General features: G+C 42.3%; 2 protein-coding genes across 28 annotated transcripts in view; both read right to left on the reverse strand.

Annotated features, from left to right (window-relative positions):
• The window catches only part of mybpha (myosin binding protein Ha), a 16,217-nt gene extending 4,011 nt beyond the window's left edge, over positions 1-12,206 (reverse strand). Inside the window, exons 1-16 of one of the 21 annotated variants that reach the window (XM_048242013.1) lie at positions 11,917-12,206; positions 11,614-11,670; positions 10,428-10,484; positions 10,125-10,172; positions 9,841-9,906; positions 9,509-9,583; positions 8,981-9,064; positions 8,669-8,716; positions 8,289-8,354; positions 7,791-7,925; positions 7,169-7,336; positions 5,114-5,202; positions 4,580-4,775; positions 3,791-3,930; positions 2,707-2,866; positions 1,966-2,132 (exon numbers count right to left, since the gene is read on the reverse strand). In XM_048242013.1, coding sequence (XP_048097970.1) covers positions 1,966-2,132; positions 2,707-2,866; positions 3,791-3,930; positions 4,580-4,775; positions 5,114-5,202; positions 7,169-7,336; positions 7,791-7,925; positions 8,289-8,354; positions 8,669-8,716; positions 8,981-9,064; positions 9,509-9,583; positions 9,841-9,906; positions 10,125-10,172; positions 10,428-10,484; positions 11,614-11,670; positions 11,917-12,139 — 1,779 coding nt within the window. In that variant the 5' untranslated portion in view covers positions 12,140-12,206. The remainder of the gene's footprint in view (positions 1-1,965; positions 2,133-2,706; positions 2,867-3,790; positions 3,931-4,579; positions 4,776-5,113; positions 5,203-7,168; positions 7,337-7,790; positions 7,926-8,288; positions 8,355-8,668; positions 8,717-8,980; positions 9,065-9,508; positions 9,584-9,840; positions 9,907-10,124; positions 10,173-10,427; positions 10,485-11,613; positions 11,671-11,916) is intronic. The other 20 variants (XM_048242014.1, XM_048242016.1, XM_048242015.1 and 17 more) reach the window with 20 other exon arrangements.
• Positions 12,207-13,559: 1,353 nt separating this feature from the next.
• nav1a (neuron navigator 1a) overlaps positions 13,560-25,876 on the reverse strand; it is a 106,198-nt gene continuing 93,881 nt past the window's right edge. For 4 of the 7 annotated variants that reach the window (XM_048242004.1, XM_048242003.1, XM_048242005.1 and 1 more), the window contains 17 exons: positions 24,550-24,633; positions 23,267-23,378; positions 23,017-23,138; positions 22,645-22,653; positions 21,983-22,167; positions 21,572-21,734; positions 21,095-21,281; positions 20,903-20,997; positions 20,630-20,722; positions 20,329-20,497; positions 19,611-19,846; positions 19,254-19,408; positions 19,072-19,143; positions 18,764-18,960; positions 18,444-18,562; positions 18,006-18,206; positions 13,560-17,447 (listed from right to left, as the gene is read on the reverse strand). In XM_048242004.1, the coding sequence (XP_048097961.1) occupies positions 17,352-17,447; positions 18,006-18,206; positions 18,444-18,562; positions 18,764-18,960; positions 19,072-19,143; positions 19,254-19,408; positions 19,611-19,846; positions 20,329-20,497; positions 20,630-20,722; positions 20,903-20,997; positions 21,095-21,281; positions 21,572-21,734; positions 21,983-22,167; positions 22,645-22,653; positions 23,017-23,138; positions 23,267-23,378; positions 24,550-24,633 (2,295 nt within the window). In that variant the 3' untranslated portion in view covers positions 13,560-17,351. The remainder of the gene's footprint in view (positions 17,448-18,005; positions 18,207-18,443; positions 18,563-18,763; positions 18,961-19,071; positions 19,144-19,253; positions 19,409-19,610; positions 19,847-20,328; positions 20,498-20,629; positions 20,723-20,902; positions 20,998-21,094; positions 21,282-21,571; positions 21,735-21,982; positions 22,168-22,644; positions 22,654-23,016; positions 23,139-23,266; positions 23,379-24,549; positions 24,634-25,876) is intronic. The other 3 variants (XM_048242008.1, XM_048242006.1, XM_048242010.1) reach the window with 1 other exon arrangement.

Consider the following 25,876-nt stretch of genomic DNA (forward strand, 5'->3'; position numbering starts at 1 on the left):
TCAGGTCTTCGCCAGGTACATCGAGACCTGCGTGGTCAAAACATTTTATTATTAAACACATTAAATCAGCTCGGGAGCAAAGAAAACAGTGTAACCAACATGTCATGAATGCAAAACCATAAACAGCATGTTGACCTTTTGTGGTGTCAGGGCCATCAAAGCTAATGCAAAGATATTTTTTGTTGTAATATGCACAACAGCTGGGTGCCATGATGAGTATCTTCTTAACAAGATGTAAAACATGCAACAACCCCCTTCCCGTGTGTTTCGGCGAAGGATTACTTCACTGACCTTTGAGGTCACAAAGCCCAATAAATTCAATCAGTAAGGTGATAATGTGTCTAAACTGGCCGAATTCTCCATCAATAAGCATATCTGTACACTGAAAGGCTGCTTTGTGGGCCAACAGAAAATGCTAGGCACGCCACAGCTCACAAAGCGCAGAAACAGTCCTGTAAAACATGTACTCAACTATAGGTATTTTTGACCTAAACCACAACCCAATGGTTTGAGACAGGAAAGTGACATACAGTGCCGGTCAACATAGCGTGAGGACCAAAATAGGACTCCATTAAATAGACTGCAGACATGGCTTGCAGAGAAGATAAGAAAGAAATGCTATGTCTGCATGGCCTGTCCTCTGAGTGGCTCGCTGACTTTCTTTAGTTCTTCACAGCCTTTTGGCAGCTCAACACCTCTTTAAATGCCAGTTGATTTAAAGGGGGTTGCTCCATACCCAGGTAAAGATCTATGTGAGGTGTAATGAATGGTCTTCACAGAGGAGATAAGTAATGCTATGGTCTGAGCAGTGTCCTTGACTGGGTGGAGAATCACATAATTCTGAGGAACTTGAAAAGACGGTGGCGCCCTTCAAAAGGGAAGTGGAATATCAGAATTAAGCTTCTTTGGAACACAGAAGTGATAACAAATCTATTTCAAACTAAACCTAGTTTCAGTTTTCGGACATTGAAGTTTGTGTGTTTGTGTAGGGGAATGTATTCCCATAACTAGGCCTCCGTCCGCTGGGTGAGAGGCCTGTTACAGTGATAATGTTCAGGACAGCACAATTACCACAACACATGGAGCTGACTACTGTACACGTTAAGCTTTGCTGTGCTGTGCTGTGCTGTGCATACAAAAGTGAGTCATGACACACATTCTGCCAGGAACTTCATATCCCCCCACAGCTGTGCCCCGAAATTTGACGCTTGGCTTTTCCAAAGTGCGGCTCCGACTGAGTGGCAACCTAAAGGGTCCAGAGCGAGCTGCTCCCCATAGCTGGGCAGCATGGGTCATGCGCCGTGGCAAAGTGACCAGTGCCTGCAGAGGCTTTTTGCAACCTTGCGATGGACTTGAGACATCGCACAGCCATCCGAGAAATGTGACAGCGGCTCCTCACCGCAAACTCACCCCGTCTATTTATTGAGTGTGAAGCCAAGGACGTTTAGGTCATATTATGTTTCCCTTTTTAACATGTGTACACAGCATCTTCGCCTTTTTTCTTTTATGGGTAACATAATACGGCTGTATGTTTCACACAGTGTACATGTAAAAATCCGGTCTCTGGTTTGAGCTCTATTATATCAATATCATCTGTACTATACAAGACACCCTTTGTAAAGTATAATATTAGTATTTTCACAAAGGCAGTTCCTTTGCAAAGGTTAACTGTAGCGTAACCTCATGACCAAGAGGGAAGAAGGAATCTAATCAGTTAGGTGACATGTTTACAAACATTTCTTTATTAGAGTGAGGGTACATTTTCATTGAGGGGTTATGGAGCACCTGGGGTGACTTCTTAAATTATCTTTCTCACACACACACAAACACACACACACACACACACACACACACACACACACACACACACACACACACACACACACACACAGTACATACACACAAACACACATATACAGCTCACTGTGTTGAACAGATGTGACCTGACAAAAGGGAGTTCCTCACCTTGGGACATCCACGCACGGCACACAGCAGTTTGGTGGTGTAGCCCACAGTGGCGGCTCTGTCGATGAGGGGTGCGGTGAACTTGGGAACCTCGCTGAAATCATGCTCCTGGTACTCTGGAGGCGTGTAGACGATACCTGCGCGGCAAGGCACAACCTCAGTCGGAACTGACAGTTGTAAAAGAACACACCTGTTACATCCAGCACAACCCTTATCTGTCTCCAGAGCTGGTACTTCCTCATCTTTAGTTTGCTCTGGAGACCTGAACTGAGGTGCCATATTTTGTCGAATAACACTTGACTGAGTGGCTAAATGATATGCATTAATACATTGTCAGCATAACTCTCAGTCCATGTGACAAACATTGGGTGTCTGAAAAACTACTCCAGATCTGCCTCCAAAAATAGCACCTTGATGCCCATAGGCTTACCTCATACCAGAGCCGTAGTTTTGCTGTAACAGGATAAGAGCACTACTGTACCACCAGGGTGGTGGAATGTTATCTCTGTTGTGCTCTGCCGTAATCTCCTCTGTTGTTAAAGAACCCCCACACCACCACCACCACCACCCGTGACTGGAATGAGAATATCACAACTGATAATGACACGATGGGTACTTAGCAGGAGCGTCTACTCTTATCTTATAGATAGGCACAGATGCAGGCCCGAGCAGCATAGGACATGTCCTCGACATGAATGCGGGGGACTTAAAGTTCCAGCAGAGGCAAGTGGCAGTCCTCACCTGTTTTCTGAATGGTGGCTACCTCTTTTGTTGTCACGGACTTCTCGCTAACGCCAACTTTGTTCACGGAGAACACGCGGAAGTTGTAGGAGTTACCCATGATGAGGTCGGAGATGGTGGCATTTAGCCTGTGGTAGTTCTCCAGTACGGTGAACCATTCCTGTAGATACAGCAAAGAATAATAAATAATAAAAAGAAAACCTCACTATGTATGAAAACAAGGCAACGAATACCAATAGCAACAAAACAGGAAACTACTCGTTTCTGGCTGTTCCTTCCTCGCTAGACAAGACACCTGATCTCATCTGTTGCTATGACAGGCGGTCACTCAAATGTTTGTGGTGAGTGTCTCTTCTGCACATACGGTGTACATTTTCAGGGTTGCGTGTTGACATCAGACTTGTTACTCAGGATCATGATTTTTCACTTTGACAGTCTCTAGGCAACGAGCTGTCATCCACTTCTCTCATACACTCCCTCTCTCTCTCCATTTCTCTCTCTTACTCACTCTCTCTCTCTCTCTCTCTCACACGTACAGCCTGTCTGTATACGTCTAAGTCCCAACTCATGATCCGTCATCACATAAGCATCTGCTACATGTCTCAAACAACCATACAAGCCGATAGACAAGTGGGATGTCCTTATAGAGGGTGAGGAGGCAGGGGCTCCAGGTTTAGACTTACAGACTTGGCAAGTAACTAAATTAGTCCTCACCTTACCTTACAACAGCATCTCTCTCTCCATCTTAGTCTCTCCCTCTCTCTCTCTCTCTCTCTCTCTCTCTCTCTTTCTCTCTCTTTCTCTCTGTGAGGGGCTCACAGCTATCAACCACATCCTTCCATTGCCATTAGCGATCACTGTGTTAAGTAGTCTGACAAGGCACGGAGAGACCTTATGAAAATAAATCATTCATCAGTCTGAGCACATCTGACAGAACACCCTTGTTTAGCACCCATTTTGGAAGGAGGAATTAAACACATTGATCAAATAAACAGGTTATAACTGTATTTCTGTTTCCCTTTAGTTCCTATTTATTTGGCACTCTTTTGATCACTTTTTTTTCCTTTTCAGTTTTGTGGCTCACCCCAGTTTTCTTGTCAGCCTTCTGGACATTGTAGCCAGTGATTTCTGTGTTGCCGCTGTCTTTGGGTGGAGTCCACTCCAGGGCAGCATTGAAGCCCCATGTGTCCACAAGCTTGACACTGGTAGGAGGACCAGGCAAGTCTGAGAGGAGTTGACAGAAAGAGTTATAGGCACTTGTTAGAGTTATAGGCAAAGAGTTACAGGCATCTAGACACTTGGGCCAAGACTCAGACACTTGGGGCTCTGAGGACACCACTGACACATGTCCATAGTTAATTGTGCTACCTGTGAAAAAATAAATACAGTTTAAGATTCCCCATATATTGCTATGTTAAAGGAACACGCCACCGTTTTATGAAATTGGGTTATTCACTGTCTTCCCTAGAGGTAGTTAAGTGAGCAAAAACCTTTTTGTCTCCGTGCATTCATTGTCGTAGTCCTATACACAGTGAATATGCAGGCCACAAGAAGTAATTAGTTTTTTTTTGTTGGTTTGCTCACTTTTACTCACAACATGCTATCCGGCAACAAAAGAATTCCATTTGCTATGCTACCTAGCCAAGGCGCTGCCGGACTACGACAATGCATGCACGGAGACAAAAAGGTTTTTGCTCACTTATCTAACTCTAGGGGAGATGGTGAATAACCTGAATAACCGTTAAATTTCATAAAACGGTGGCGTGTTCCTTTAATTTAATACCAAATTGATATATCCAAAAAGTCTAAGTTCAACAATGTTTATTGTTGTTATTTCTACAACAATAATGAATAATTTTCATATTCCACTCACCCACAATCTGAAGGGTTAGGGAAGCTTTATCAAGAAAGCTGTCAATCTTCACAGTAATCTCATAGACGCCTGAGTCTTCTCTCTCAGATGTACGGATGAACAGGATGCTGTCTCTGTCACTATTGCGAATGCCTACTCTCTTGGTGTCAAGAGGCTCGCCATCCTTGGTCCAGGAGACCACAGGTTTGGGCTTTCCCTGTATAAGTGAAATTAATGAAATTAATAAATTAATTAAATAATTAAATAATGCAAAGTCATTAACACACACCCATGTAACAATTAAAATATTATTTTCAAATTAATACCTAGAATGAATTGCAGCGTCACTGAAGGTGTCAATGTCAGATCATCATTATTGTGCTTGTTACACAGTAATTATGCACTCAGCTTACACTTACATACAAGTCTCAGCACTGTGCTTTTCAATGCAGGTGTTACATTCTAAACCATGAGAATTTTGTAGATTGTGTAGACAGTCATTATCATGCACTTTTAGATGACTGGATATTATGAACTTGTTATGCTCTAACTTACAAGGAAAGGGATGACAAGGTTGATCTGCGCACCCACTTTTCTGACATATCTTGTTCTTAGAGAGCGTGGAAGGCGGACCTTAGGGCGCTCTGCAACAGAATGCAAATATTTACTTTACATGAATGAATCATGTTTAGGGTGCGAGGACATTATTTCAACCTAAAGCCTCTTTCTACACGTGTTACAGAGGGTTTGTCAACATACACTAGCACTCAGGCAGAAGGCAAAGAAAATGTAACTGAAAGCATATCATTCTGCTTGCTTTAGATCATTTTCCCATCAGCCTATTAAGGTGAAAGCTACTTGAGCTTCTGTGAATGCTTCACAAGGTGCACCAAACCGCATGGCCACCGGATATGTTTCCACTGGAGACTTGCATGTTTCAAGCACGCTGCATGTTTCGAGATAACCAGCAAATCTCCGACGGGTTTAGGGGACTTACTGGACACATGAGCCGGCTATCCTTTCCACTCTACAGCCCCCATGTCCCCTTCCCACACTCATAATCTCGCATGCGGAGTTCTGTCTCCACACTTGTCACCATCACTCTGGGGCGGGTGGGGGGACTGGGGGTAGAATGGTGTGTGTTTGGGGGGCCTTGGACCCCAAACTGTCAGGAGAGCAGATTCTCCAACAAAGGAGGCTAGCCAGAGACCCCCCACTCCACACACACACACACACACACACACACACACACACACACACACACACACACACACACAAAAGCTCCTTTGGTGCTTAATCCGTGCTAAGTGTGTGACTTCCCAGTTATTTTTCTGGCATTCAGAAGCAACCCTAGGCCATTGTTTTAATTTTCTTTTTACACAACAAACAATTTACTGAACAGCCAATCCGCCGTCTCAGGATCTGTAAGGCATAAGACCCAGCTGGCAGAATGACACACGGTGTGATTTATCTGGCTCAGGTCACTTTCAGCCTGACCTCAATTATACTCAGGTTACACCTCTCCTTCCCCTGACTAAACATAATGATACCTGACCTGGTTACTTTCGTCCTTGTGTACATGTCTGTCTATCATGTTTGGAGGAGTTTACAGGAAATATTTTTTTCAATAGAAAACGTAAACATGTGTTTCAATTCAAATAAATTAAGCATTATTTCCTAGGAGTTTCCTTTGGCTCTTCATGTTAGTGTCTCTAACAATATCCATTAACACTTCCTATATAAACTCTAAAAAACTGTAATTTTTAGTCTTCAACTATATGAAAAGAATTCAAGAAGCCATTCGAAAAACATACTGTAGAAGCTTAAAACCTTATCTCAAAAACTGCTCAGATATTTTATGAAAGCTTCATGCACTTAAATCCATTTGTCTATACATAGCACAAGTATCGCCATCTATTACATCAACTGCATGTAAATTAGTGAGTAAATTAGGATTATTTTATGGGCCCAGTGACAGTGAGTAAACAGACACAAATTAGGAGGGGCAGGGGGCAAGATCAGTGTCATTTAACCCAAACATTGGTCAAGCACTACATCTGTTGGTGTCCGTTACAGCTGAGAGTGGGTTACAGAGTTACCATGACCCTGCCTGACAGAAATCTAACATTCCTTTCCTGTCAAATTTACAAAGTTTCTCCTTCACACTGAAACACCAATAAACTGTCCCAATAGTTTTAAACTAATGACCAGCTTGAGTGTTCTTCGATCTCTCCCACTCTGGAATCAGGTTGCACGTGACCCGCTAGCCCCTAGGGTCTTAATGTTCATAATTTAATGCTAATGAAAGCTCTTGTCAGCACAAGCCAACAGGATATATGTGCCCACAGCTGTGGAAGCCATTGGACGAGAGTGGTACAGAGTACCAACTGACTGCTTGGAGACGGTCCACCTCCACCTGCTCATGTGGCGGCCAAAGAGCCCATCTCGTAACATGAGCACCTTCCTGTTTTAATATGAGGAGCCCAAGACTAATATTTCTCCAGAGCAGCTAGAGTGATAAACTTGGTGTTTCTCAAATTCTGATGACAAAAAAATAGACAACGTTTACACAAGCTAAAATACACCATGAAAGTGTATATATCAACTCACCCACAAGATCACGAACAGGAACAGCCTCAGCCAAGACAGCAGGTTCACTGCGACCTCCAGGGTTCACAGCAACCACACGCATATTCAGGACATCCCCAGTTGTCAAGCCTGCAACAACTAGTTTGGTTGCCACGGTGAGCTCAGCATTGGCCACAACCCATTCAGCGGCTAAAAACATTAACAAAAAGTTGTCATCAACCAGAAATAATACAATACAAGGACTGTTGAGTTATCTGCAATATATTCTGATGCTCTATCTTAAAATGTGTGTAAAAGATGTAAAACGTGAGCATACTTAAATAGACATTAGATTATTCTGAGATGTTCTTAAGTGACATCATGAGTCTTAGAGATCTAAAAGTGTCTTTTGAAGATATAGTGACAGCTGTTGAAATGTATCCCTCCAAATAGGGGCCTGGGGCATAGTACGAATCAATCTGCAGTTGACATTTTAAAGACAGGTGCAAGAACACCATCCGACTACTACAGTCACATCTAAGAACACATCTTACTCTTACTCATTTTTCCTGGTAAATGAGCTCATAATGTTAATAATAGGCTGAGTTTAAAATCAAAATGAATCATCTGCCTGTTGATGGAGCCATGAATCAAATGCACACACCTCCCTCTTTGCAGTACTCCACTGTGTATCCGTCCAGGCCAGAGTCACCGATGGTCTCAGGCTGCTGCCATTTGAGGGTAACAGAGGTAGCGTTGACATCCTCCACGGTCAGATTCAGTGGAGCACTGGTGGGCTCTAGGTAGTAGTAAAATTGACTGACAGTTTTATTAACACAAAAGACAGGCATGCGTAAACATCATGTAGGCCTAAGACGTGAAAAATACTGTATATGAATGGAAGTTAAATTGATGAATGATGAATACAAAATAAAATTAGATGAAGGATGAATGAAGCTGATGGATGGTAAAGAGAAAAGTTCAGTAAAAGTCAAAATAAGTCAAGAAAACAAATTCCTCAACAGTGGATATGTTAGTCTACTGAGTTCACTGCTTCTCCCCCCTAAATTTTGCCAACTGACAAAAGTGGAACTTTTACTTGATGAGACTGAACAGTGGAGCTCTGCAGGTGCAGGGCTGAGTGAGAGCAGGGATACTTTACCTGGGGGAGGAGGAGGAGTAGGAGGTTTGGGGGGCTCCTCCACTGGTGCAGCCTCAGCAGGAGCAGCTAGCATTAGATGAGCACTCATGTTAGCACAAAGTTAGAAGCACAGATAGAAAAAACAATGATGGGGGCCGAATCTTTTTTATAACTACACTAAATGATTGAGATTAATTTACTTTTCGAAATGTTCTAATTTCGTAAAATACAGAGTATGCCTGTTTCTAGAGCTGCCTCTATGTTCTATATTGAAATATTTACATTTTATGTGTCAAATAAGGCCATTCTCGGCCCAGAAATACATATGATAAATTCTAACCCCCAAACATGGCCTTAGAAGTTGTGATCTCAGAATTAGTCTTTATGTGAATAAAATTTACCCTCAGCAGGTGCCTCAGCAGGAGCGGCCGCAGCATCTTCAGTGGGAGCTAAAGCATGTAAAGGTTTGAGTTCCATTAGCAAAGCAGCAGTTAGCATGAGTGTCAATAAAATGATTTCTGCGAGCAGGGATGGATGATGAAGTCCCCTGATGTTATCATTATCAGTATAACATTATATATCCATCCCTACCTGTGTTTTTGTTTGTTTGTTTGTTTGTTTTCAAGTTGAGCAAACAAAATCAGTTTTAGTAATGACAATCTTGGCTAGCTATCTTTAGCTTAGTTCGATTTCTGGAGTAGGCTAAAGTTTACCCTCGGCGGGGGCCTCGGCCGCGGGGGCCTCAGCTGCAGGAGCAGCGCCTTCTTCAGCAGCAGGTTCAGCGGGAGCAGCAGCAGCTAGCGTTAGACAACCCATGTTAGAGAAGAGCTGCTTTCAAAAATCATTTCAACACATCTGGCTGCAAGGGCGTTAGGATGTGTACAAATGCTTTTTTTTTTTTGTTATCCGTCAAAGGTAAACAGTAATGACAGTACTGCTGCTATTGTTGTTGCTGTTTACTTGCATGCAGTTTCTAAGGGATTGTAGGTCATGCACCAAAGGAAAGAGAAATAAGGCACATGCCTAAACGTTTGATGTTAGTGAACCGACCTGACAGTTATTGAACACTCAAGTAGATGTTGATGTCAATAAAGGCTAAAAGCAAGAAGCAAGAGGTGAGTAGAGGGCATTATCATTACCAGGAAACATGTTATCTCCGTATTTGTTTTGTCTTTCAGCACAGCAAACAAAACACAGCTAACTGTCTTTAGCTTGGTTAGCTTTCTGGAGTGATGGTTTACCCTCGGCGGGGGCCTCGGCCGCGGGGGCCTCAGCTGCAGGAGCAGCGCCTTCTTCAGCAGCGGGAGCAGCAGCAGCTAGCGTTAGACAATCCATGTTAGATAAGAGCTGCTTTCAAAAAGCTTTCAAAAATCATTTCAACACATCTGGCTGCAAGGGCGTTAGGATGTGTACAAATGCTTTTTTTTGTTATCCGTCAAAAGTAAACAGTAATGGCAATACGGCTGCTATTGTTGTTGCTGTTTACTTGAATGCATCTACTGGAGGTTGTATGTCATGCGCCAAAAGCAAAGAGAAATGAGGCGCAGGCCTAAACGCCCATGTCTGCCTTTACCCTCGGCCGGGGCATCTCCTTCAGCAGGGGCAGGAGCAGCGGCCTCTTCAGCAGGAGCGGCGGCAGCTGATTGTTAAACGTTCGATGTTAGTGAACCGACCTGACAGTTATTGAACACTTGAGGACTTGTTGATGATGATAATAAAAGCTAAATGGCAGAAGCAGGAGGTGAGCAGTGTGTGAGGGGTGGACAAGTTCCCCCTCTTTAGTTTATGGCCTCCTGGAGGTCATTAGTGCTGTCAGCATACAGTATGTTGTGAGTGGTTGCAACAGGATCTAGTTACCCTCGGCTGGGGCGTCAGCTTCAGCAGCAGGCTCTTCAGCAGCGGGAGCTAATATTAATTAGAAGTTAGTAAGATTGCATTTAGTACATGGGAACCATTCTTTGGAAAGCAGTGACTGATACGGTCTTAGAAATCAGTGTTGAGGTCAATATAGATGGTCAGTCCAGTTTAGTAAATAAGCAGCAAAGCAATGGGATACCTTTCAAGGCTTTATTAAAAGGCATTAGAATAGCAACTCATAGCTGTGTATTACAGGCATCAGAATAGCAACAGAAAGTGTTAAGTGTTGTTGCTTCTGTTTACCCGCTGCAGGTGCTTCGGCCTTGGGAGCAGCAGTCTCGTCCGTGGCAGGAGGAGCAGCTGATGTTAAATGTTAGGAGGGTTAGTGAGAGGACAGTGGGGTGGGAAGAGCTGTGTCAAAACTTGCCCTGAAAGCCACTGTAGTAAGCAATTAGTAAGGAGCAGGTTACTGTGTGTCAAAGATGTCCCACTTAGTCACTGGGGATCACTGATGTGACATAATTAATAGTTGTAACAGAATGTAATTATGGGACTGTTATTACATTCTACCCACAGCTCCAGGCAAATTACACAGTAGCAGGAAAGGCAGGTAAAGCAAATTATTGCAAGCCGTTTTAGCGGTTTAAAGGTGAAATCACATGTTGAGAAGAAAATCTATAGTAGGACATGCCCAAATAATTAGATAGAAATGTTGGCTGATGCCATTCAAAGAGAGATGCATCTTAACCAGTAGTTTGTAAACACCAGTAGCTCCAGCAAGTAGATCTGTATGCATCAAACAAATACACCCATACAGTTCACAGGGATTGTTAATGTATTCAACCTAGTTTTTTCTTGTGTAGTCCTTATGCCAGGTAGGCTATTACCTAAATTAATTTGGACAACGTGATATAGCATCATCAACATGACTATTTGAAAGTCCTAATTTAGCCTATACCAGTGGTTCCCAAATTTTTCAAGTCAGACCCCCTTGCACTTGCCCCCAAATATTCATATTCCCTTTTGCCTAGGAACAGTTCAATATGTGCCATTTCATAAATCACAGTAACCCCCTTACTCTGTGCCCTCCACAGGGGCATCACACTTTGAGAAACACTGAATAGGCCTACCGACTTTTATAATGATGCTAATTTAATATACTGTATATTTTGGTGTAATATGTAGCTTTAATTATCAAAAAGCAGATAGACATCCAAGTTACTTTCCCAATTTTGTTGCATTAGCCTATTTCTGTGCATTTCATTCATCTCACTTCTTAGTTTCATAGAACTAATTGGATTGAAATATTGGCAACATGGCCCACTGGATCATAATTGCTGACAATCTACTTCTGTTTCCGAAAGCAAAATTGCATATTGCACATTTCAGCATTAACGTTTACACCATATAATATAAGCCCAAATTAACAATTCAGAAAAAATATCCAAGTTATTGGCAGGATAAACAACAAGATGAGTTGTTTTTTTACCGTCAGCAGCAGGAGCCTCGGCAGGCGCAGCTTCTTCAGCAGCAGGAGCGGGGGCAGCTGATAGATGTTAATTTTCCACATTTCGAGGGTAAGTCGTTATAGTTGCAAGCAAATAATAATGGAGTTAGAATAGGTGTGAGTGTGATTTGATTTGACGGATATGAAAAAAGTTCCCTGTAGGCTATGTTATGAGTAGGCTAGTTTACTGGAAACCCATGAGTGAAGGCGTTAATGATAAAACTAAAGTTAATTTGCTGGTTATTATTGAGGTCTTCCCCTGTCTGTGCCCATTTGCTACATTACCATCAGCTGCAGGTTCTGCAGCCGGTGCAGCCTCTCCTTCGACAGGGGCAGGAGCAGCCTCCGCCGGTGCAGCTTCTGCAGGAGCAGCCTCTGCGGGGGCAGCTTCCGCCGGTGGTGCTGCCTCGGCAGGGGGAGCTTCAGGCGCAGGCTCCGCGGGTTTTTCCTCCTTTGCCGCCGCCTTCTTGGCGGGGGACTTCTTGATGGGCGCTGGTTTTGCTGGCATGGTACTTAGTGTAGGCTTCCCTGTGGGACTACACCCTTTCACAAATCCTTCGTGCTGACATAGGACGAGGGGGACCCTTGTAATTTATACAGCGCACGACTTTGGACCCTAGGGACTCCTCCCCTAAAAAAAAAACTTTAAATAGCCTCTCACTCTCTGAAAACTGATGGGACACGGAAAGGAAGAGTGATTTCCGATTGTATGCGTTTCCAGAAAGGCATTTGTTTAGCTCTTAGTCATCATAAAACTATTCCTAACCTACTTGTGTATTCTGATTTATTGGCTAATCTAGTAGCCTAGCCTATGGATCATGTTCTAATACTCGAGTCTTCCATTTATTTTATTGCGCTATAGCCTACTGAAAGGAGGACTCATAGTAGAGGGTAGGTCTATCATTCTCTCTCCTTGGTGAAATTATTGTTAGAAACATTTTTTTTTTTTAGATTTGTCGCCATCTTCTGTGCCAAAGCTGAACAATTGACTGTTCCTTCTGGGCTGGTACAGGATATAGCAGAACCAATAAGTGGTCTTAGTGGCCTACTGTCGTGTTTGTGCAAGCCATGCAGGGGTGCAGAAGGCTACATGATATTTCAGGATTTCATTTAACTTGTCCAGTTACCCTGAACAACAATAGCATCAGTCAATGTAAACAATTTGGCCTGAACATAATTGGATAGACAGAGACAACTGGGAAAGAAGCTTCTCAGCATCTCAGACTTTGTCAAAACTATACGAAAATTGACAGCTGTTGGTCTCCTCAAAGCATCCGTCTCTAATAATGTATGTGTTTGGGTTAGGGGGCACTGACAACACTGCCAATCAGGCTGATTTGTGACCTATTCTAGAGCAAAGTTTCTAATTTCAGCCACATGATTTCAGTGGCCACCACCTATGGTATCCTAGGTTTGTTCATGTATAATTGATTTGATATGTACATAGCTGGGGGACTATTATTCCAAATATTATTATTACTTTCAGGTATTGTACTTTTTTTACTGGAACCCATGCATATTAACCATTAGGCTATTAGGCTAAGGATTTGTGGGAATCTGAGTTTTAATGAGATATTAAGGCAGTTCAGTGCTTTTTATTATCAGGGATCTCTCTCCTGTTGTGAATTACATTTTTTTTTTTTTTTTCATTTATGACCAAGGTCCAAAGATGTCATCTCATGTGTGTTGGACTGAAGACCAGACAGAACAGCTCAAATTACGGTCCTTTCAATTATTAGCTATGAGTTACCAGAAAAAGCTACTGTAGCCTAAGTAAAGAAGACAACACAATTGTGCTTGCTAATAGCCTGGATAAAACTCTGCACAATGAGTCGGTTACGTAATACAATACATGAAGTATACATATTACCTTTATATATTGTAAACAGTAAGCAATAAATCTTCACAATATAAGAGTGACTCGAAAATAAAGAATGGCATGACTTTATTGAGAGAACTGAACATGTTAAATGGATGGAACTTTCCACTTCCAAAACATGCCTTTAAGGACCCTTTTTGGATTTAGGACCTTCAGCGCAGACATAAAAAAACAAATCAATCTTTGTCCCTCATATAACAATCCCGAGCTAGATTTTCTCCTTTAACATCTATTTGAATGTGATTGTTGTCGCGAATGAGGCAACTATATACACTGTTTACATCTGAAGTGTTCTGTACAAAGTAGAAAGTTTTACAAAGAATTTCATAAGAAAACAAGTTCCTTTTTCAAAAAGTAAGAAGAACAAGAAGAAAGAAACAAAATAAACATTATTTTAAACTCCCCCAGAGGGATACAAAGGTCTTCTAATGCAATTTAAGCAAATCAACCAAGCTGACACGCATTCCTAACACTTGTGGCAGCTTGCACGGCAGCTTCAGCATTGCTTATTTTACATTTCAGTCACATCATTTCACTGTTGTCACATCCACAGTTTTTAAAACCTCCATAAGATGCTTCGGCAACCTCTGTTGGCTTTGGCAATGAGGGTCTTATTTGTCAATAGCCTTTTTATTCCGCTCCACCCTATAAGGTGATTAATGTAGGACTCGTAAGTATATTGGATAGTAGTCCAGATACTGCAGCTTTTAAAGCAAAACATCTGTTATTTAATAGTCTTTCAGTGTCATAAAGCAAATAAATAAATAGTAATTACATAACAGCACATCCATAAGATCAAACGCATAGGACCAAATGGCTCAGAGAAAATCAAATCTCTTGGAATTTGATGAAAGGTCTCTCGTAACTGTAGCATTCAAAGCCAATAGAAGTTGCTGAACCGTCCAGCCATTCAACATCTCTAGACTAGAGCAACAATTTCAACACACGGGGTAACATACACAAAAAGCAGCAATGTTCAAACTTGAGTAGGGGGGAGGGGTAAGGAGGAGCCATAATATAGGAAGAAGAAAGAAATAAAAGCTTGCATGTTTTCAACACTTTTCCAGTCATCTGCTACACACAAGGGAGTTCATTGTTTTAAGCACTCTTGATCACTTGAATGCTATTACCTCACTTAGGCACATGTTTGACAGTTGAAAACTCATCTTCAACCACAGGCTAACAGGGATGCCTGAAGTGCTTGACAGTTACCTAGATGACTACTGTTGTAAACAGGCCGACTTGATTTTAAATGCCATCTTAAAATATCACTTGTCTGAGACTTCCATTGAGCAAAGCAACCTAGGGGAAACTTGAATAAATCTGCAGGATTTTATGTTGAAATTAAGAATGGTTACATATAACATTAGTGGCAGTTTATCGAGCTCCTGGGTAGTTTTGTTATTGTTGATATTATAACGCTAATATGAATGGAATTACATGACACATTTTTGGACAGATGTTACATTTACAGTGAATTCTTATAGGTGTGTGTGTATTTACCTTAAGACTACTATACTTACAGATGACAGGTTGGTATGTATTTTTTTATAAATCATCTTATAAAATGACATAGAAAAGGTCCTATGCTGGGTCGTCTGAGAATAATATCACAGAATCTGCAAGCATCATCTCTTATGATAGGCTTGTTGGCTTACAGTAAATGGCATATTTGGCTGACAAGGTCATATATCTAAGCATGCAACACTTGCAATGGCAATTATAGCGAACTATCAGTGCATTCACTTGAAGGCACACTATTTAAGACAAAACCAATTCCGATTTTAAGCACTTTGTTTCAACCTCCTCATAGGGTAAACTATAGGAGTATTTCTACAGTAGTGCACTACTGTCATATAGTCACCATTATAAACACTGTAATATCACACATTACCATGTTTTTTGTCGACCAATCAAGTGTGGCCATGCTGATAATTCACTACAGAAAGCTTAGAGTATTTGAAAATGAAAGTCAGAAAGCCATTGACATATAGATGGTCCTTTCCATGGTTTGAATCAAACATGGCTTATCTTACTTTTCATGTCTTGGGTTTTGTTTGATTCATTTCAGGAGTAGGACTGAAATCTTTTTTATATCAAATGGTAAATGCTCGGACATATCATGCTTTCTACAATCATGCTCTGAGGCTCAAGATAGAATCAATATGCTAACAAGGCCATACCTGTTATATTCTTTCTGGGACATATTTTGAACAATCTGAAATTGAGCGAGGTCACCAAGAGTTTGATATACATTCTTACATTTTCGTGTGGTTTCTTGTCTGGTTTCTTTTTTTTCTTTTCACGTAACATTTTCCCTACATTACAATAATGTAAAGAATGTTGAGCAACACAAATGCATGTTTTTTTTTAAAAAAGAACTTCTCGCTTCCATTGAGTGGTATTTGGTGGAACCGAATTGAGGAGCAAACAATGTAGCATGAGAAATATGTTGACATGCCATGACACCACGATGGCATGATAAGTACCCCCCTTTGGAAGATTAGCATTGCGCCAGTGACATTAGCGAGCTACATGAAGGCAAAATAGTCCACACAGCTGATATTGCTGTGCGTTAACCGCACTTTTAGAGTCCAAGCTGTTTTCTTCAAACTGTGCTGCTCAATCAGTCTGACAAAAAGGAACCCAAATGAACACTGTGTGGTTCACCGAAGAACACTGTGTGTTATTTACAGACCTACTGTATCTGGTACAACAGAACATGTAAAAGTGATCAGTGTGACACAACGATCTAAAGTGTTAACCTGCAACCTGTGCATGGTACAAATGATCATTCCTTTTTCAATGAGGAATAGCTATGATTTTGTATGTTAGTGACATCATAAATCATGACTGAGAAACATATAAGGCGGTTGTCTGAGCACCATACATTATATTGAATAAGTTGCATAAGTGTGGCTTGGTCCCAAACAACTTGATTATTGAATGTTTACTGTATCCCAGTTTGGGATTCAAAATCCAGGTTATTTGTTCCATAAAAACTATTAACAGGATTATTCACCTATATGTTTGTTTGTACACCACCATCACCAAACAATATACCAATTGCTCCCTCATTTGATTTCTGAAAATGGGAAAGAAACCGGGTGTGGCCTGAACTTATGAAGCCTGTATGTAAAGCAGAAGCAAAAGAAGCATGATACTGATCTCTTTCCTTTCTTGTGATTAACTGTCATGTTTTGAGCGTTTCTGACCAACTTTGCCCTTGGTACTGATAACTGTATGGGGGCGTATATGTCAAAGGAAATACTAAGGTGCAGCAAGATCAGTGTAAACAATGGGGGAAATAGTATACAGGGAAAGATCACAAGCTGAGTAGTGATAAGTTGTAAATTATAAATAACTAACAGTCTGGAGTGGTGACGCACACTGAATGACAACTGTTACATATCCAGTCAGCAGCTGTCTCTAAGAGGGAGCGGCTACCGGCTCCAAAGGGATGTCTGGATAATCACCCAGGGGTACTTTGGTGATTGCCAAACACTTGTTCATTTAAACAAGGAAAGGGCGGGAGCAAATAGGGCAACAGTCTACTGTCGTACATTTGGTGCCAAATGTAACAAGACTACTCCACTCCCTTACACTGGGAGGTGAACCAACTCAGATAAGCTTGACCAGCTGTTCGAGGAAGAAGAAAAAAGGACAGTATACAAAAGTGTTCCACTTATAACTGGGCTCAACAGTAGGGGAAGGAATGGGGACTGTGAACCAACAATGTGAGAGAATGGATAACAGCCCAAGCCATTTAGCAAACGGTCAATCTTTGTGGCGCGTGATCAGTCTTTATGGCAAGAGGATGGTCTCTATGGTGATTTGAAGATCATAGTGTGGCCTGGAAGTTGGGCTCCCCCAAGAGGTCTGCTTCAGGTGACTCAACAAAGTTGGCAGACTCTTGGAGTTTTAGCAGCATAGCCATCTGGGTTATGGAGATAGACAAAAGACAGTGTATGAGAATTTATAATACATTTAGTCATTTTGAAGTTCAGAGATCTGCCATTTTGAGACAGACCACTGAGCAAATCACCATCACTTTGCTACCAGCATACATAATTCCATACTATAAACAGCAACGGCATAATAATGGAGTAGCCTGCTTTCAGTACACCTGCATAAACTGGGACTGTTGGCCACCCTGCTGGCCATTGTGTGTATTGCATTGCCATGTGCTTTTATGCTCCATTTGCCATTTGTTCTGTGGTCTTATCCCCATCTGATCACAATCATCACCCTAATTGCTACCCTCTGTTTTTTGTCTTTATCAAACAATGGTCTATATTCTGTTTATTGCCTTTTGTGCTTAATCCTGTGTTTGTAATTGTTCTTTGTCTGACTGTGTCCATGCATCTCTGAGCCTGTTTCAGCTGTTTGTGGTCTTATGGTCTGTATCTGTTTCATAACTTGCTCTCTTCCCCTCATTTCTCAAATAAATCATCTGGTCTGCGGCTGGGTCTCTCTGCCAGTGAATGAAACTCACCAACGGATCAGACTCCAGTGAGCTGGGTAGCGGCGCCTCCTTGGCCGCCCTCTCCTCGCAGGGCTGCCCGGAGCTGCTGGAGTCCACTGTGGGGGGAGGCAGGTGGAAGAGCTTGGCCTGGTCCTGCTGGGCTGACGGCCATGGGAGTGTGTCCCTCACCCACTCTACTGGGTCTTCCCACGCTGGCCTCTGCCTTTGTACCTGTAGCACAACAATGCTATGTTACATCACATGATACTACATTACCACAAATCATTCAAATGGGCTTAGGTTACCAAAAGAGCCACAAAAACATATTTTTCGATGTAAGAATTACTCTCAGCAAAATAAAGGCATGCCTAATAATTAAATTATCATTTACAAATTCTCAATGTGATAGGCTGCATATAGCACACAAAATATTTGTCAATACATTTATATTATATTATAGTAGCCCACCTTTAAGCCATCCCTGGCACCCTCTTGCAAATATGGGATGATGGACTGGTTCCATAGGTCAATGAACCAGGGTCGGAATTCCTCTACTGTGACCGGACAGGAGAGGAAGAAGCAAGGGCCTAGAGAGGAGACCGGAGCAATGAGTTACTCTCTAATCCTACTACATGTTATTACTACAACAGTTCATAAAATACTTTATACTGCAATATATAATATCTTCATTTGTGTAAAGGGATAACTGAGGTACAATATGTTTTGTTCTGCAAAGAATAACACACTAGGGAACACATTGGCAGGTTGTGCTTTTGTAAAGTCTTTACCTATAAGGAAATCAGAAGTGCTATGCTTCTCCAGGAAAGTGTGCAGGTGGTACCAGAGTTTGGGGACCCAGTCCAGCACCCGTAAGAGTTCCTCACTGGTCAAAGTGCTTTCGTTCTCAGACTCAATTAGCTTCCTGTGCAAGTAACGCACTAGGAATCCATTTGCTGGTTCCACGTTGTTGGAAAACGTGACCATCCTTTTAAAGAAAACAAGAATGATTCAATCAAATATCCATTACATATTGTAAAATAATGTTTTCTTAGTAACAGTACTCAGCACTTATTGTGGCATAGTTGTGTAAGCTTACCTAAAGCTAAGATGTAGGCCATGATTAGATGCCATTTTCACACACTGATTTGTTGTTCCAATGATATATGGGCTGTGATATAACAAAAACAAAGGTTAAACCTGAATTCAAATACATAAATCATATTAACTGTATGATGATTTGATCATTTCAATGTAAAACACGGTCTGTGCAGCTCTTACCATTTATGATATTTGCATGTAAGGGCACTGTTGACGAGCTCACTTATGGCAGTCGCATCACTAATATCATCCAGAATAATCACCAGTGGGATATCGCCAGTACTGATCTCTCGGTCAATCTGATTGGCCAGGTTGGACAGATATAATTGAAGATCCTATAGAAGAGGAAAAAACAACCCAGATAAGCAAAGCATGGAAAAGGATAGATGATTTTGTTTTGTTGTTGTTGCTAATTCCATCAGTTGAGCTAAGTAGCATGTGCTAATTTTTTTTAGTCTCATTTGTCTTTCCACAGACTTCCACTTTAATTTTTTCCCTTAATTTTTCGGCACCATATGCCCTGCAGGGTGCCCTCACCTTGCAGGAGCGGTGGTGCATGTTGAAGGTGACGGCGGCGCCAGCGGCCGGCTCCTGCCCGCTGCGCTCCAGCAGGTAGTCGGCCAGGCGTGAGGTGAGGTAGGATTTGCCCGTGCCGCTGGGCCCAGAGAAGACCAGGCGCCGGTGCTTGAGCAGAAGACTGATGTAGTGCTGCAGCATGGGCTTGGGGATGAGCGTCTCAAACACAAGGCTGTCCACACACTTCTCCTTCAGGCCTGCAGATGGACACACACAGACAGACAGACAGACAGAAAGAGAGACATTGACACACAGATAGTTAGGATTTAGGATTTTTTAGATAGCATTTAATGTTTTGTATAGAAGTACACCATATAATCCTACTAAATTGGTCATGATGGTATTTATATACCATTGCTATAGTGGTGGTGAGACCTAGCATCGCACATTTTTTCAGTCTCTAAATGCATCAATATATCAGTATAAATGTGAACATGCCCTAGAATCAAAACTGGAAAAAGAAGGTTGTCGGAGTAGATCGACCTAGACTTAAACTAAGATAGACTTAATCCTTAAGTAATCAAATAAAGGAGGTATGCAATTCACCGGTTATTTCACCCTCTGGATCTGATTCAGATTAGCACTAATAGTATAATGGCCTTCCAGTTGAGCAGGGGTATAAATCTGATAACTAAAGCCAGACCTAGAGAGGTGTGAGACAGACTGTCCCGCTACTTACCCTTCAGGGACACGGTGATGCGGCCGGGCCCTTTGCCCAAGCAGTGAGCCGGTGTGCTTTCCGGAGGCTCGGTCCCTAGCACCCTCTGGGTGTGGTAGATGTCATAGCTGTGGATGGAGTCGGGGGACAGGCCCATGCTGGAGGCAGGGTCCACCTTGCTGATGTAGTCCTGGAGATTGTGAAAAAGAAGACAACAATGTATTACGTGACAGTACAGTTGTTTTTATTTTTAATTATTATTAATAAGAAATACAAATGCTACTCAATGTCAAATGTTACATTATGACAATAGTCGACTCACCGTAAAAGCCAGCATGATGAATTTATCAAGCTTCAGCCAGTCAGTTTTAGCATTAATTCTCGCAGAGCCAATGTAAAAGTCCTGCTGCTTTGTCTGTAAACAAGGATGAAGGCACAGTGAGGATGGTTTGAAATTACACAAAGATTTCTACCGGTAATTCTTTAGCATCAGTCAAACCTAAGAATGAAATATGAATGTTAGAGATGACCTATTTCCTTATGATTTTTTTACTGACTTCAAATGTCCATGAAAGATGTTTTCTGTTTGGCCTACCTCTTTTGAGGGTGTGTGGTCTATGCGGACCACCACACGCACAGAAACGTTATCTCTCTGAGCAGACAGGCTCAGCATGTTTATGGGTGTGATTTCTGCAGACAAATAAATAAAGAGTCACAATTAGTGTCACAAAAACAACCCCGCTGACCTTTACTTTATTGACTGTGATGATGTGCCCTCGGTCCTTACCAGGGTCGCTGCACTCGTTAAGGCTGAGACTGAAGGACTTGGTGAGGGACATGTTCATGGACCTCTGAGGTGACGAGCCCAGTAACGATGACAGACCCGAGGGCTGGGACGTGGACATGGACGGTCCAGTGGTCGGGGTTCCGGTCTTCAGCTGACTGTTCTCTGCTTTCAGATTTTCCACAGTCGACTGGGGGAGAAAAAAGTGTGATCATGTCAAGAGGACTGCAATAGGTCTCACACTTTTGTCTGTCTCTGGGGAGCAATAATGCGAGAACAGAGGAATCTCTCAACTCTGGGTCAGGCTATTCTGCTCAACAAATATGTATACTCAAAAGACATCATAATCATAATATTGCTTTATGTGTGTAATTATGACTCAATTCATTTTCAATGCATATGACTATAAAAGCATGATATAAACCCTTTGCATACACTTATGATACAAAGATGCATAGAGTATGCAATGGTTCTCCAAACCTGCATGCTATTCATGGCCTCTCGCAGTTGCTCGAGCTGGTGTGCTGAACTCAGGGCCTCCAGGCGAATATCCGTCAGCTTCATCTCCTTCTCCCAGAGCTCAGAGCGAAGGTCGGACACAACTTTCTCATCATTTTCGTTCTCCTCGCTCGTTTCGAAGATTCTGTAAATAGCATCCCAGTCAGCATGCCAAGTTACAACAAGGGAACTTTATAGCTGCACAGCGGTTCTATTACACTTGGCAGGCACCTTCAATCCAAAGAAACTTAATATACAGCACTTAGGCACCTTAAGTGCCCTTTGCATTTCCGGCACGGTTGAGTACCAGACAAGCTATAGGCGCATCAAAAGATAAGGTGGGGCGATAGATAGTTTAAAAATAGAGTTGCTGAGAACAAGATAAGCACTTACATGGATGAAGTGGCTGACACAGTCTGCTCAGGAAGCTGGTCCGGGTTCTCCCCGCCCTCGTGGACAAGTTTGGGGGAGTTGGGGGCAGAGGAATCAGGAGTGGCGATCTCCTCAATGTCTGAGTAGAAAGAGCCAGTCTTGGAGCCTTTCTTGATGCTGAAAGCCTTGTTGAAAGAGCTCCTCAGCTGCAGACATTGAGGGATACACATGGCTATTATTTTGCTATCAAGACTCATTTACTTTTGCAGTTTAAATGATATGGCGGTACATTGTAAAAGCTGATCTCCCTGATCATTTCCGAAGCAGATATCATTCTAGAGTAATTGCAGTACATTCAGCAGCGTTTGCTGCAGCGTTTATGGTCATACAGTAGGAGAACAGGCATGGAATTAGACATCCTTGCTTTTGTTAGTGTGACCAATGATTTAAATGTTAGCTTGTTTCAGACATCTCGGTAAAATTAGTAAAAAGCAAGACATGACAAAACGACAGATTCCATTTATAACCAAGTGGATGGCCAGTGAGCCTTACAAATACATGGCACTATTGAAGTTAGGAATCAGCAAGTTGTATGAAATGAGTGTTAGACATTCATGATGCTGGCGATAACAATCCGTTGCATATGACATAATCTGGAACAGGCTGGTCAGAAAGACACTCACCTCAACCACCTTTACCATTTACAGAAAAAAAAGACAGATAAGGGAATACTAGGATCAGACTGGGCACACACTCCAGGAAGAGGGTACATCTTTTTGAATATTATTTATAAAGCAAACACAATCATATTGCTTTGTCATGAGTAGGTAAGCATAATGGATCAAGTAAAACTAGTCTTACAGGAGTAACATAACAGTATAATCTTTCAAGCAACTGGTATAAGCCTTCATGCATACCAGTACCTCTGATAAGCTAGTATGTGCAGTATCTGACTGCAGTCCATAGCGTGGATGTCTGCTTTTAGCACCAGTCCAGCATATTTCACTTCTCTGTGTTTTGTAAATAAAAAAGTGTTTTTGTGCATGTGCTCTTACCCAGCTCTTCTTCTTCTTCTTCTTGGCCTCCTGCTCTTTGAGGCTGCCTATGCTGGAGTGGCTGGTGATGCTGTTGAGACTGGAGATGCTCTCTGAAGAGTTCTGCCTCCTCATCCGCAACTCTGTGGGGCAGGCGACAGACGCTCGTCAACGTCATCATCTCGCAACCGCAATCTCCATTCATTCTCATAAAGCCTGCACTTTTCACCATTACCCAGTCAGGTTTAAGACCTAAGGTACCGGTACTCACCATTTGGACCGTTCTCGTGGCTATTAAGGGCTCCATGTATAACTTCTTGGGCCTCCTGGTTCTTGGTCTTTAGGGACTCGATGGTGTCACGCAGGTCTTGCAACTCCGAGTCCTGAAGAGGAGAAAAGAATGACTGTAAGGCCACCCATCCTGCTCATTCTCCTCCACTGACTCACAATGCTTTCATAGCCTGCATACGACAGTCACTGTTACAGTGACCACAATGGCTGCCGTTAACAGAGGTCCTCCACTGCCACTTGTGTTCTGGGAGGTTAATAATGTCAGTACTGTAACAGAGTCTCCTCTTTTTCATGGATCATTGAAAAGGAGCCCAGACAAAGAGCATCCTCTGAGCAATCCAGTGCAGCCTTCCATTAAATAGCTAAGAACAAAAGCAGGGAGGGGGCCTCTCTACACTTAAGGAATCCACACTAAAGCAATGGGAGTGCAGGGCATCCGGAATGTTGGAAATGTGACTGTTTGCCCTGAGGGAGAATATGGGGGCACAGATAGGCTTTATGGGCATCACTGTAAAAAGGGGGAGCCTACAGCCCCCCTCCCCTCAAACCATCATTTGACCCTAATTTGGTGTTCCACTTCAGTGAACATATGAGGTCACAGTGCTTTTTATTCTGCAGGCACGTGGGTACACAAAGAGGAGTAGAAATATAGATTATTTATCAGGATGCACCTCAGGCATTTTGTTCTGAGTTTTTGACTTTTAGATATTTAAGGGAACCACTCCATATCTCCTGAACAATGGAACCTCTGCAGTACATCTGTTCAGATGATTACAGGTGCTTGGATCCAATCCTATTGTGGTCTATTTCTTTACATAATGTGCATTTACATAATTTAAACTATTAGCAGTTAACATAGTCTCAGGGTAATTTACACATGCTGAGACCAAATCCCCTGAGAACAAGAATGGCAATGATGGCAATAATAGTAAGGGGAAAGTCCCTTTTAACAGCATGAATCCCTGAGTAGAGATCTTAGCGGGGGGGGGGTTCAACAACAACAACTAGATCAGGAGTGGCAAGTTGGGACATACTTTCAGGTTCCCTTGCCATTACATCAGCAGCCTGGTAAGCGATAGCACTAGGGGTAAACTTGTGATGTCTGCACTGTCTGTTTTTTCATCATCATCAGATTTCAGTCCTCTCAGCATGCCCTGGATCGTTCATCCCCCACCATTGGTGGTGTTGACCTGCTCCTTAGTGCTCAGATGGTTATCTGTGCTGGACTGAGGTCCCCGGAGGTCATGAGGGGTTCTAACCTACCTTCTGTTCAGCAGTCATGGACAGCGACTGCAGCCTGGTCGTCATGAGGGTCAAACTCTGTTCAAATGCTGCAACCAGATTCGCCTGCAAATAAAATAATTCAATATTTAATTCAACACGGCTCATTAAACAACTGCAAAGTAATAATTTTAATTTCCTCTCTGAATTGGGAACTCAGTAATATATAAGACTAATAACTACACCCTTAGACATATCTAAGGAATGACTTTGCCAGCTCCTCCACCTTTTTATGTCTTCCTGCCGCAATACACCTCTTCATAAAAGCTGAATATGCAGCTAAAATTAGGGCACGCATTATAGGAACAAGAATCAGAGAATAGTGGTGTGTAGCTCCCTTGTCTGATTAATGCTATGCAAAGACAGTGCAGAGTGAGAATAGATTATGATGCAAAAAAAGCTGCCTTTGTTCAACCCAGCCTTTTCCCTTCAAGGACAGATTACAGATGAATGCAGGGGAATGTCGGTTATTAATAACACTTCTCTACTTTTTATCCCCAGATTTCTGAACAGGAGAGAGACTGGTAGGTGTCAGTGTACTTCCAATGATCTGGACGATAAACAATTACGTTCAAAACGTAAGTAAACAAGTTTTCCACAATCAAAAATGTCTGAATAGCTTCACCTGGTTCACTGTCTGTAGGCAAGCTATTTTCAGAAAAAGGCTTGCATCCATCATATAGTAAATAGTAAAACTGACTGCCCTGATGAACAGTGACACCTTTTTAAAAAAATGTAAGTTTGGAAGGCTAATTTCAAGTTGGGTACTAAACTCTGTGTGAAGAAAAACATGATTTACAATTAGCAAAAGTGGCATTGATGATTCATGTTTTTTGGATTAACCAAGTGTCCTTGCAATAAACACATCAAAAAGCATGATTTGCGATCGTCCTTCATCTTATAAATCGATTTATTTCTCTGGAGCTACATGAGAAATCTGTTGACAACGTGGTGACTTGATTAAATCGGGAAAGGTCGCGGGCCACGGCAGCAGTTGTTCAAACTAGCATATGACCGCATGTTGGTATCATGTGACATGGCTTCCCTTTGGCACGGTCACCGTAACGTTACTCAGCTCTGTTCAGGATAAGTAGCCTACATCTGCAGAGGCTACTGCTGTTTGTTAGCCCCCCAGACAGACACAGCTGGAGGCAACAAGGAAACTTCATCTCATCCGAGTGACCAAACACACATGACTGAGAGCCAACCCAACTGTACTTTCAATTGCACTTGTGTGTCGTTTTCTTCTTTCGTGCACAATAGCCTACTCATCTTCCACATGCCCATGTTGTACTGTATATGCAGAAAC

The sequence above is a fragment of the Alosa alosa genome, chromosome 4 (assembly GCF_017589495.1).
Source record: "Alosa alosa isolate M-15738 ecotype Scorff River chromosome 4, AALO_Geno_1.1, whole genome shotgun sequence".
NCBI classification, from domain to species: domain Eukaryota; kingdom Metazoa; phylum Chordata; class Actinopteri; order Clupeiformes; family Clupeidae; genus Alosa; species Alosa alosa.